Here is a 12,963-nt window from a genome sequence, read left to right on the forward strand (position 1 = left end):
AAAAGGCACCACCACGCACAGTGTTTTGCATGCATATGCAGAGTCAGCTCCCTCCCAGCCTTGGCTGAGAGTGAGCCGAAGGCTGGCCCTTTAAGGAGCCAACTCAGTCGTGAGAGATGCTGCTTTTCATGCTTGCTGAAATCCCCAGGAGTCCAGTTAAGAAATAGACAGCTGTCTCTTTAAATGTCATTTCCTTCTATTGTATTTGAATCGTGATCAGGAAAGAGGATGTGAAAGCAGAGAGGCTCGGAGGACAGACCACTGAGCGAGCCAGCTTCGGCAATAATAGTGGCTGCTGCAATCATAATGGTGGTGGTGGTGGTGGAGGAGCTGGAGATGCTCGGAGCCGGCTCTGTGGTGCAGGAAGCCCTCTCCAGAGCGTGCCCTGAGCTGCACAGGCAGAAAACATAAGCCAAGCAAAGAGGAGACTCCGGGATAAGCAGAGCCGTGACAGCTGAGAGACGGCGCTGAGCAGCAGCAGCTGCAGCAGCGGCTCTCGTCAGTCAGTCGCAGAGTGAACAGGAGGAGCGTGGCAAGGATGGGAGGTTAGAACCTAAGGGTTAGCCTTGCTTGCAGAGACGTAACAGGAGCGGCAGCAACAACACAGCAGCCCACCTTTTCTTCTCTCTCTCTCTCTCTCTGTCCCTCCTTTGGTGTTACAGGAGGAAATCCTGTGAATGTCATCGGGGGGCGGAGGGGGGTGGGTGCCACTCTGCTGCTGGTGAGAGACATTCGGGAGCAGGCAGCCTTTGTGGGGGCAGCGGGGGCAGATCTCGTCACAGACAAACCCACCACGTCCAGCACACTACAAAGGACCGAGAGCTGCCAATGTCATCGGCCATCGAAAGGAAAAGCCTCGAGCCCTCCGAGTAAGTGGCCTTTCCCCCTCCCGCTTGTCAGTGTCCTCCAACTTTACCTTTGGATGAAGACGCGTTCTGGGCGATCAATGGGCCGGGGGGAGGGGGGCGAGGGGAGGTCTGGCGGCGGAGGACCTTATTAGTTTAGCCTTGTTTTCTGGTTCCAGCTTCTACAGAGATTGCTCTTAGAAAGTGCCGGCTGGCGAGAAAATACAATAGGGCTGCATCTTTCCTTTTTTCTTTGGGTTAATAGGCATGTGTCTGTCCTGCTGGAGAGAGCCCCCGCTTCCCCATTGCGAGCGCACTCTTATTATGGATAGATCGGGCATCTGTCTGTGTTGGCAGATTTCATTAAGCTAATCCTAAGAGCGCCTGCTTGCTCCTTGTAGGGATGGCAGCTAAAGCCCAGAGACAAACATGACTTCCCCATTTTGAGTTAAGACAAATGACCAGAGTCATCAGATTTCCTATCAAGCTCCTGTTGAGGGTGGGAGTAGAGAGAGAGGACCGGCCATTAGGATCAATGCATTTTCTTTCTGGTCTAGAGAGCTGGTGTCGGTGATGCTGATGAAAGTGATTTCAGGGGGACAGGGGTTAGGAGTCTTTCCAAAAGCCTATGTTGTTTTCGGTCTCTCATTCCGCTCCCTGCCCAGCTTGGCTGGGTGATTAGACTAAAAGGTCAAGGCTGTTATCAGATATGTGCTCAACTTCCATATTTTCATAATGCAAACCATCGGTTTGGAACTTACAACAAAATGTCAAGCAAAAGTATCTTTGTCTGAGCCAGTACACTGCCAAGACGAGAAGGGTCCATTCCCCCCCGCCCCATTCTCCCGCCAGCTGGCATGTTAGTTAAAGAAGTTCTAAAATACATACGTTGCTACAGAATTTGGATATCTGGTGGATTTCTTACAATGATCTTCCCGTACTCCCAAAGTAATGCAGATATACACAGTTATCAGGTTTATTAACTCACTGTATCACTGATGCTGTCATTGAACTGGGATTTTAAAACTGCAGTCCTATATACAGTTACTTGGGAGTAAGTTCCATTGGACTCAGTGAGACTTATTTCTAAGTAAACATGCAGAGGATTCAAGTTGTGTATGTCTCTACTTACCATGGTTGTGTTTTATTTATCTAGATCACAGTAGCTTCATGATATACTAGCTGGGAAAACTTACTTTAACTTTCTGTGTCCCTCTTTTTAAAAATACCTATGTATACTTAAGTAATCTGTCAACTGTTCCCATGGGGTAGCATGAAAAAATAGAATATGATCCTATGCTGTTGTTCAGGTTGAAATGCCTCTGAAATAAAAAGAACCTATACATCAATAACCGGCCAGAAGTGGTTTGGAAAGCCTTATAGCTCAATCCTAACCATGCTTTCTGAGAAACAGATTCTATTGATTTTAATTGAATTTACTGAACAACAACAAAAATGTGATTAGGATCAGTGTTAGCTTCATTCAGATAAATCATTTTTACATTTTGTCATTGTGTATATGACAAAAATATTGTACATTGGTTAAAATTCTTTCATTTGCCTATTTTCCCTACTACTTTATTGCATTTATTTATTTATTACATTTCTAACCTGCTCAATAACTAATGTTCTCTGGGCAGATTACAAACAGTTAAAAAAGTAAAATGCCATACAACAGTTAAAAAATCAAATACAATACAAATATTTAAAATAATAAAATGCAATATAATGCAAAACAATAAACAGCACTCGAATCAATAAAGCAGCCATAATAACCTAGAACTAGGTTAGAACATTAATCTTCCTATTCATACTTTAGGCTGCAATCCTATACCCACTTACTTGGGAGTAAGCCCATTATACTCGATGAGACTTACTTTTGAGGAGACACGTAAAGGATTGTGCTGTTCATTTTATAAGGAATTTTTGTAACTGCCAGCAACAAAACAGTATGACGTTTATCTAGTAATGTATATTCTAGTACAGAAGTACTGCATCTAGCATTGCAGAACACCAAACAGTATATTATGGGCATTTCCTTTAAAAAAAACCTCCCTCATTGTTATGTGCTAAAAGTACATGAAATTGGTTTTAAAGAACTATTGCAAGCTGCACAGTATAGCCACACAAACCAAACCCTTAATAGTATAAGATATTGGGAGGTACATCTGAAATTACAAAATGATAATTTTATCTCTATTTCTTTTAGCTATTTATGTATACCTTTAGGATGTCATACAGATAGTTTCTGTGTATTGGTTTCATTAAATGGCATTATGTTTTACTTACCCCTAGATATCTTTTGTATATGAACACTTTCATGACAAGGCATATGGAAAAAAAGCAGCTGTTCTGTTTTATTTTACTGTGGGTTAGGTAGTAATGCCACTACTTAAAATAATGTCCAGGACAGATACTTACATTTTGAGGATTTTAGTTTAATCCTGTTCAGAAAGAAATTGCCACTGATGCCACTGGCAGCATCCTCCAAAAAAGACTGCAGGCCAAAATAGATAAATACATAACTAAAAGCAACTACAGAAATAGGAACTGTAAAGTGTAAACCATTTCATCTGTGCATCCACACTACTATATAGGTATGGACTGTTAGGTGGGAAAAATTTTTTCATAATGGCAACTCAGATACAAAACATCTAGAGAACTTGATCATCTTTCAGGCGTTGAAGAAAATAATATTTGACTATAAGGTTATTTTTCAACTAAATACAGCTTGAAGAAGTTTCACTTCCCCAAAATATGACTTTGAGGTAGTTTAATCAGTTTTCATTATCTTAAGTGCTTGTTTCTTGTGAGATTGCTTTGAGAAGGTACAGGCTTGAGAAATACAACAGTGCTGCTTACTTATTTCTCCAGTTTAGGGTGCAACCCTGGGCAGGTTTAGACAGAAAAAAGTCCTACAACTCCCAGCATTCCCCAGCCAGACTTTTTTTTCTATCTGAACATGCCTACGATTGCACCCTAAATGTATAAGCCCTCTCCCAGTACTATTATGATTGTGAGAGACTGGGAAAATGGCAGCTGTTGTAACTGGTTGGTAATCAGGGAAATAATGAAAATCAAGCGCAAGGGGGACACAGTCTTCTCACAGATTTGGTGGCGGGGTGTGTGTGTGTCCATCCACCTTCAAGCTAGCTAGCAACTACCCTGTTATCCTACCAATTAATGGTATAGGCCTGGAGAGAGAATGGCTTCCCACTCTACCTCTCAAGAACAGGGCCACAATTGAAGAGCAAAGTTTATAGTCTGTCTGGAAAAGGTCTCTTTCTTCCTATTTTTTTAAAAAGGTTTAATATGAAGTGAGTGATACATTTAATGAGTGCTGAGCTGGGAAAAATTTGACTGGGAAAATCCAATCTAGGGGAGGGAACTGGTGAAACCAGGACTTGCCTAGGCCTGCAATATAGTTATTTCTTATTTGACACCATTGCGTTGCATGATAACTTTTAACTGTCATTTTGACAAGTTTACATTGGCTTGATCTTAAACAGTTCTATAATAAGGCCAATGTAACACCGACATTGACTAGAATGTACTTTTGATTTCATTTTCTGTCTGGCATTCTGATCATTTCCATGTGGTGCAAATGGTACGGGAGACTCAAATGAACTTATTTAACATGAAAACTGTCTTGAGTCATATTCAGGTCAAAGGATGGAGTGAACATTGTTAAGAATTTGAGCAAGATGCATAATGTAAGCCAGTACTTAGAAAATGTGAGGTTTTTTTCTCTTCTTATTCAGTAGCTGTGTTTATGAGCTTAAGGTTAAACATGTGCTAAAAATGTCTTACTGTGAGTTGCTGACTATGCAGGCTGTCAGTGTTTCGCTAGGAGTAATTCTCAACAGCGGTTGCAAAATGAAATATCCACGAACAAAGAGGTTTTTGGGAGATAATGCATTTACATTAAGAAATGGCTTTTTTCTAACTCTTATCTAGTAATTATTTTCACTTTTTCTCCCCAAATAAAAAGGGTTTTTTTTGTGGAGGGGTGCAGGATGCATTATTTCTTGATAGCAATTGCTGCATTACATAGTTGGGGGTTGACTCTTCCCATATAATGTAACTCATATTAATCTCTGAAATAAAAGATGAATGTTCTTAATAAGTAGGTTCTGCAACAAAATGTTGCAGTGTGGAGTTCAAGATTCCAGTCAGTCTGCTGTGCCTTTTTCCAGGATACCCAATTCCATTTCCTTTTCTCACCCACCTCCAACACTCTGTCAGCATTCCATACCCAATAAGCATGCTAAGTCCTCACTGGACTGTTTGTGGCATTTCTGCTCCCCCTTAGGGGTTTTTCTCTCCCATTTTTGTGTAGGTCTGTAAACCTTGGGATTTCCCCAAGCCTGCTGATACCTTGTGTGTATATGGTGCTGTTTTGGCTACATAAAGATCCAAACTTGGAGAATGAGTTTGCTATTTGTATATAGGATTATTTCTCTTCTGTAAGTTAAAGTTGGGATAGGAGTGAATAACTCATATAAAAATATTGCACTCACAAGTGAAGCAGATGTAGAGCAAACCTTTGAATGAATCTCTATGGTATTGTTTCAAAGTTATAGCAGGGCAGTGGAAGTTGCTTGTGATTGGTTTATTGGAATTATGGAAGGTATGACAGATAAAGGTTATTACAATCATGTGGACAAAGCCAATTGCATGGGTTCTTAACACAAAATGTCTTCTAGTCAGGATCAAGCAGTTCTTACATTCAAAAGGTACCCTTCCTAATACAGAGGCAAAATATAAATCTCCTTATGTTAAATGATCGCATGTAATTGGGATTCGAGCAGATGTAGAACCAAACTGAATGAAAGAGCAATTTGAAGCGTTCAGTCACATTTAATTATGTGTGTACTCCAAACCTATGCATTCTTGGGGGAGAATCTTTCCAGCCAAAAATCTGAATATGTTTACTCAGAAATACCACTAGGTTCAATGGATTGCAACCATTCCTGTTTAAATGGCCACTTTAATCACATGCGCACCCTCACTCCTATGCATTTTTATTCACAAGAAATTTAGTGGGTTTGAGTTCAGTGGAGGGTATTCCCGAGTACATGTGGCTTGAAAGTCACCATCTTTCTCACAGCGGTTTCACACATTATGCTACAGTTGCCATCAAGTGTCTACTGAACTGGGAGATGAAGCCAATCAAGTAAATGTGTGTGGGTTTGCAGCCATAGTCCTAGCTTAGCCATGGTTTTACTAAATGGATTTCGAATAATTTGTCTATCTTGCACTGGTTGATCTGTAAAATAGGTATAAAAGTTACCTATATCACAGAATTGTTTTAAAGACAGACAAGACGAAGACTCTAAAGAACAACCAAAACACCAGTTAGACATATATGGCATCATTTACAAATGTTACTAATATTTCTAATTAAACAGTTACTTAAAATATCCATCACAGTAGTGAAAGCATTGCTACATTTGACAAAGTAGCAATATAAATATATGTGTTTTTCTTTATGAAATTCTACAGGCCTTATAGTTTTTCTTTATACAGTCTGGTTTTATTCTGGTTGTATTGTTATCTTGTGGTTTTAATGTGTTTAAATTTTATATTGTTTTACTGTGTACTTTTAGGTTTTAATTTTTGTGAATCACCCAGGGAGCTTCGGCTATTGGGCAGTATAGGAATGAAATGGAATGAATGAATGAATGAATAAAATTCATTGTCGCAAACAATACCCTAGAAACTGAGTTACATGGAAATCTTGTTTCACTAATGCAGCGCTGACCAAAGCTATAACTTACCAGAAAACAAAATGCCATTTAAAGGAGGCCATCATTCACTATTTTGGGCACAAGATTTGCAGTTTGTTAATTAGAGTTACAGGAATAATCAGCAATATGTAGCACTGATTTTAGACCAAACCAAAGCAGTCCAGAAATTTTTTATCAACGAACGCTTTCTTTTGTTGACATCTTAAATATTACATCATTAATTAATAGAAAATATGTTCAGGGCAGTGTATATATTCTACAGCACTAAAATACTAAACAAAATATAAACCACAAACTTGCACTGAGAAAGGCTGGATTCTACAGCCTGTCTAAACTGTATATACATTTAGCATTTTTGTATGTAACGTCCTTATTTGGACAACTTATTCTGTTTCTGCTATGTCGGTCACTTTAGTCCCCTTATCACCAGAGAACTTATTCAGGCTAGTCCTCCCACCCATCCATGGTATATGAGATTTCCCAAAGCATTTCCCAGTTTCCTAAGTTTGTTTTTCAGCCTTAAGGGCTGGAAACCTGACCTTACAGAAATGAATGCCGGGCTTCTCCGGATTTTAAATTCTACACCCAATTCTATGTCCTTCACTTCTGCCATATTTGGGACCATGGAAAATGCCTTTCCATACATAGTTCTCTCTCGTCTGTGCATTTTATTAAATTGTTTTGGTCATAAAGTGCAATGAAAGTAAGATCACGCTACTGCTCCTGTTCTAATCAGACTATCATTGGCAACCCTATACATGTTTAGACCCAAAGAAGGCCTGGAACTCACTCCAAAGAATGCTTGCTTTGGTTTGTTTCTAATGCCTGCTTCTTTCCACCAGGGAGCCGGTGGATGAGGTGCTCCAAATCCCTCCTTCCCTGTTAACATGTGGAGGTTGCCAACAGAACATTGGGGACCGTTACTTCCTCAAAGCCATTGATCAATACTGGCATGAAGACTGCCTCAGCTGTGACTTGTGTGGGTGCAGACTTGGAGAAGTGGGAAGGCGGCTGTATTATAAACTGGGCAGAAAACTCTGTCGAAGAGACTATCTCAGGTATACCATTGTCTTATTACCTCTTTGACTTTTATCGTGCTTTTGTTTTTCCTCACAATTATTTAGAACAAAGCTAGGACCCACCCACAAAATTATAGCACAAGAATGAGCGGGGCTGGGCTCCGCCTGCACGGAAAGGGAGATTTATTTATTGTTTGATTTACAGCATTTACATACCGCTCCACATCTAAACAGATTCCGGAACAATAAAAGATAAAATGATACAAAGATAAAAGAAATAAAACACCATATTAAAATTGTTAGTTTTAGAAACCATACACGCAAAATATGCATATATGCAGAAGAGCTGGAAACAGACTAGTCTCAAAAAGCCAAGTCTGGATTGTCAGATTAGCTTGAGCAGGGGGATGGGCAGGGGGGGATCTCAAGACAAAGTCTGAAGATATGCTACTGGTGGTGGGGTGGGGCGGGACTGGCAAGCAGCGTCTCCTCTATGCGATGCCACACTTTCGTAGGCTGAATGGTGATGTTAGAGTCACAATATGGCATAGCAGTGGAACAAGGGAAAGGGAGGCTCTACAGGCAGGCATACCAGGCAAAGGTTTAAAGTCAGGTAGTTAAACATGTACTTCTCCCTAATTGGCTGTGGATGATTGGACCTGTAGTCCGGTATATCTGAAGGGCACCAGGTTGAGAAAGGTTGGTGTACACACTTAAGGTGCAATCCTATGCATGTTTAGACAGAAAAAAGGCCTACAACTCCCAGCATGCTCCAGCCAGCCATGCTGGCTGGAGCATGCTGGGAGTTGTAGGCCTTTTTTTCTGTCTAAACACGCATAGGATTGAGGCCTTAAGATGTTTAGATTCTCTCCATATTTATTTTTTTAAAAAAAATTAAATATTTTAAATACATATTTAAAAATAGTATCAACACTTATAACAAGTTCCCTGTTGGTTGCTAACAAGTGTGTTCTTCACTACAATTCAAGGATATTGCTTGCCTTCTATAATGTATTTCACTTGTGTGATACCGTGAAGCCATAGGAAGGAACTCCACTTTATTTACACCCTGACTGAACTGTGTTAACATACTCAAAGTTCACCTTGTGGGGAGAGGAATAAAGTGCCAACTCACCTAATTATCCCACTTCAGAGCTTTTTCCAGTAGCTGTTTTGTTTGACTACGACTTGCTTTGTGTAATGTAATATGCAGTAAATCTCCAATGTACGTGCAACATCCTGAAAGCATTCAGTACTATTTCCACTAGCTGAATATTTTCTCACTGTAGTGGCAGAAAATATAGGCTGTTAAATTAATGCATTTTCTGTGCCTTGTAATTGGATGCGTCCTGTCCTTTCACAGTATAATGTGTTAATTATCTGTGTCTGCTAATGAAGAATTTCATAGACACGGGCTGTTAAATTGGCTTTTGTATTTCCAGCATCTGTAATTTCAATGTAACAACCTGCAATGGCTATAACGCGCGCACGCACACGTGCGAGATTTAAAACAGGCTCTCTTCCACTTTTTAATCCAACATTTAACATCGTTTGCAAGTGACACATTTTAGACTAAAAGGTGTTCTTAGATCAACTTATAAAAACAGCCATATGTACCAATTATTTACAGTTGTATTTGCAGTTGTTCTGGAGAAATGAACACTGACACCTCCTGGAAGACAAGGGAAACAATTAGTGTTTCTTTCCTGGGGATTATATTCTCACACTAAGCAGGCTGCTTTTAGCAGAGTGTTAAAAACTGACAAAGCCATTCTGAACTTCATATGATTACACAGATAGTGCAAATATATACTTATTTCTGCGACCCAGTAAAGTATATGATAAAACATTCCTCTGCAATATACTAGTTTTTTTATAAACTCGGCAGGCAGCAGCTTGTATAAATAACCTGGAATTCTTATAAAACCTCTTCTAAAAACAAGGCTACATACTGCCAATATATCACTTGCACACTACATTGAATACCCTTTGAAACCATAGAACTGAAACTGTGGGCTCTATAGCAGGGGTGGACAGAAAGTTGATCTCCAGTTGTTTTGGACTTCAACTCCCAGCATTCCTGACCATTGTCCATGCTGGCAGGGGCTTCTGGGAGGTGAAGTCGAAAACATCTGGAGCTCTACCTTCTGCCCACCCCTGCTCTACAGGGTGTCTTAATATGGTCGCAATATGCCAAAATAAAGAGCAATCTTAGAAAATGGTTGTATTTGCACTAGGATTCCTAGAAGTTCGCAGAATCCACTGTAGTTCAATTTAATAAGAATAGTTCTATTATCATGGGAATATTTTGATTAGAAAGAAACTTCAAATACCAAATACATGCTCCTGTAATAATAAGCTTGATTGGCTGTGTCCTAATTTAATTATTAAGCAATCTACCAATCAACAGATAATTTCTATGGGTCAGTCTTCCCCAACCTCATGGCCTTGGTTTTTTTGGACCTCAACTCCCATCAGCCCCAGCCAGAAGGGCCAATAGTAAGGAATGCTGGGAGTTGTAGTCACAAGGTGGGAGAACCCTGATCTAGGAAAAAATAAGACAAAACAATAAGTCCCCTGTATCACTTCTCCCTTCTCTCTTCCTTGCTTCACAAAATTCTAGGCCCTGTCCCCAAATCTATGCGTAGCTCTATACAACTTTACACAAAGGCCAAAGTATAAGCAGCTAGCTTTGTGTTTTACTTTGTAAAAAATATATGTGAAAACCTGACTCTTGAATGTTTCTGGATTTTTTTCAAAGGCTTTTTGGCCAAGATGGCCTCTGTGCCTCGTGTGACAAGAGAATTCGGGCCTATGAGATGACCATGCGAGTAAAGGACAAAGTGTATCACCTGGAATGCTTCAAGTGTGCCGCTTGCCAGAAACACTTTTGTGTCGGTGACAGATACCTTCTTATCAACTCAGACATAGTGTGTGAGCAGGACATCTATGAGTGGACTAAGATCAATGGGATGATATAGCCCACTTGAGCCTCATAATCTCCAAAATACATATCATGGGTGACACAAATACCTAGCTGTGGTGAGGAGATTATCACTCACAACATCTATACGCTTTGTCTAAGGAAGGGGGAAAACACAGCAGAATGCATAGGCACTGCATCATGTACAAATGATGGTTGGGAACTGAAACTGTAGCAGATAGATGGATTTCTGTTAGCAAATATGCCTTGATGATAAACTGACACTCTCAGAGGTGATGGTGAAAGTTGGGAACCAGTATAACATAACAATGGATTCCCTTTACTGGAAATATAGTAGTGACATGTAAAATATATTCTGGCTTTGACACTTGCAGACTAGGTTGTGCAACTGAATTTTCTTTAGGTCATTTCTATTTACTCTACATAGACCATAATCCCAACATTAATACAAGATGGGACAGTGTCAGGAGTTTGTGTGGGGGGAGGGGAAAGGTACTCCACTTCCGTATGTTTTGGATATAGAAAGAGAACCTCTTTAGTTTTTGCATGGAAATCAGTTTTTTCCATTTGAGAATGAGAAATACAACCTTTGGCTGAAATACTGCACAAGACGCACCCTGTTATATAAATTTAAGTCTCGGTGAGATAAGTAGGACTTAATGACATGTGACTGGGGTACAGGTTTGCAGCCTTAAATGCTAAGCAATTGTTTTAGGAAATTAAGATGGGCAGCTGCCTTCTGCTGCCATTGTTTGAAGGTGAGAAATTCCACTACTCATTTCTATACAAATATAAATTTAAAGAGTTGTTCAGGTATTTTATTAACTTAGGCAATATCCATAAATTCTTGTGTGTAGTAAGATCCTGCAGATTTAATAAAAATGACTGATTTGAGAGTTGTCGTTCTTTTCATTTAATTACACTATTGGCTATTCTAGATGATCAGTTTTTACTGAAGCAAACATGTCATCATTACTCATTTGTTGTGTGCACTCAGTTTCTTCCCGAGTTATGCTTTTGTTGTGGGGACATCACATTCCTCCACCACTGAATATGCTATGTTTGGGAAATATTATTTGATTTTGTTTTTGTCTGTTGTAAGCTGCTATGAGCAATAGAAATGCTTTTGAAGGGCAGGATATAAGTTCTCTTAATAAGACAAAATGTTGTTCTTCCCACAGACAAGTATATCCATTGCTTTTGAGACTACCATATGCATTGCAATGGTATGAGTGTCACAGGTGCCTATCACATGAGTGGTATAATGATATGACTCTTCTCTGCTCCATACTCATGTTGTTTGAAATTTCCTGTTTTAGTAGGATGTTAAAAAATCTTTCTGTGTGGAACACTCCTCTCTGCTATTACTCCTTCCTTTTGTGGGGGAAAGTGGCAAGCATTTGCAATGCAATCCCCTTCCCAAACATAGCAATGAAATGCTGTTTTGTTGAACCTTTTCAATGTAATCTTCCTATACGTGTTTACTTGAAAGTAAGTTGAACTATGTTCAATGGTGCTTATTCCCTAGTAAGTGTGTTCACGATTGCCACTGGAGTTTTTCTTTAATATTATTTGAGTTCTTTAAAGGTCGGATGCTATCACCTTCGATGCCAGAAGTTTTTTTTTTAAATAGGGGCAATAACACCTGTCATTAATTGCATCTGGAATGCATATTGTGTTATTCTCTTTAAATGGAAACATAACTGACTACTGCGCAAAGGACATATGCAGTTTTGGCACTTGTTCACTAATCATCTGGATATGCTTTAAAGAAACTTCAGGTGTAATAATCCTGCCATCAGTTACATGGCAGCAGGAACCATAAGGCAGTATCCAATTGGGGCCTTCCACACCTGGCCAACCCCACTGGTTCTAGTCTGCACATGGAAGGCTCCACCAGCCCTGACGTGCAAGCAGCCCCTCTGATTGCACAACATGATATCACACATCCAGGAGCAAGCCCAGAAATGGGCAGAAACACTCATTTCTGGAAGTGGGGAGATCGCTAGAGCTTTGAGTCCTGCTTGTTTCAGGGCTTGTCCCTAGAAGCATGATCGTGTCTGCACGCAGTAGGCCCCAACTGGATACTGCCCGTCAACTCCAGCAAGATGCATGGAGTATTCATTTGCAATATTTGCAACATGTTTGGTACATTTGCAGCACAGTAAAAGCATAGCGATCCATCCATAGCCCTAAGGGATTGATATAATCCCAATGTAGCACCAATGTTCATGATGGGACACAGAGGTGCAGCTAGGAGATTTTAGTCTCTTGGCTTAATGGTCTTATGGGGGCCCTTTTAGACAGCCATGAGTATTACTTCCCTTGTGAAGCACACAACTAACATTTCTCTCCTCCTCCTGCCCCACCATTCCTTGCTTCACAGCTGCTTCTACATTCCTGAT

The 12,963-nt window shown here is 40.1% G+C and overlaps 2 protein-coding genes across 5 annotated transcripts in view; one reads left to right on the forward strand and one right to left on the reverse strand.

The window, feature by feature from the left end:
- Positions 1–12,963, reverse strand: part of LOC146357592 (uncharacterized) — a 107,418-nt gene that overhangs the window by 91,489 nt on the left and 2,966 nt on the right. The window contains exon 1 of one of the 3 annotated variants that reach the window (XM_084851879.1): positions 917–1,264. The exons of 1 other annotated variant lie outside the window; for it this stretch is intronic. The gene's annotated coding sequence lies outside the window, so the exon portion shown is untranslated. Of the gene's footprint in view, positions 1–916; positions 1,265–3,266; positions 3,452–12,963 lie in introns of those variants that run through there. One more of the 3 variants, XM_084851859.1, reaches the window with a different exon arrangement.
- Positions 256–11,454, forward strand: LMO2 (LIM domain only 2). 2 transcript variants are annotated; one of them, XM_084851918.1, is made up of 3 exons: positions 256–869; positions 7,438–7,653; positions 10,376–11,454. In XM_084851918.1, exons 1-3 carry the CDS (start codon positions 829–831, stop codon positions 10,593–10,595), a joined length of 477 nt encoding a protein of 158 aa, XP_084708044.1. In that variant the 5' UTR covers positions 256–828; the 3' UTR covers positions 10,596–11,454. The 2 variants fall into 2 exon arrangements, with proteins under 2 accessions (XP_084708044.1, XP_084708054.1); XM_084851928.1 differs by lacking the exon at positions 256–869 and adding an exon at positions 4,476–4,558.

Source organism: Heloderma suspectum, chromosome 1 (genome assembly GCF_057233095.1).
Source record: "Heloderma suspectum isolate Gila_16-S chromosome 1, 16-S_ref, whole genome shotgun sequence".
NCBI classification, from domain to species: domain Eukaryota; kingdom Metazoa; phylum Chordata; class Lepidosauria; order Squamata; family Helodermatidae; genus Heloderma; species Heloderma suspectum.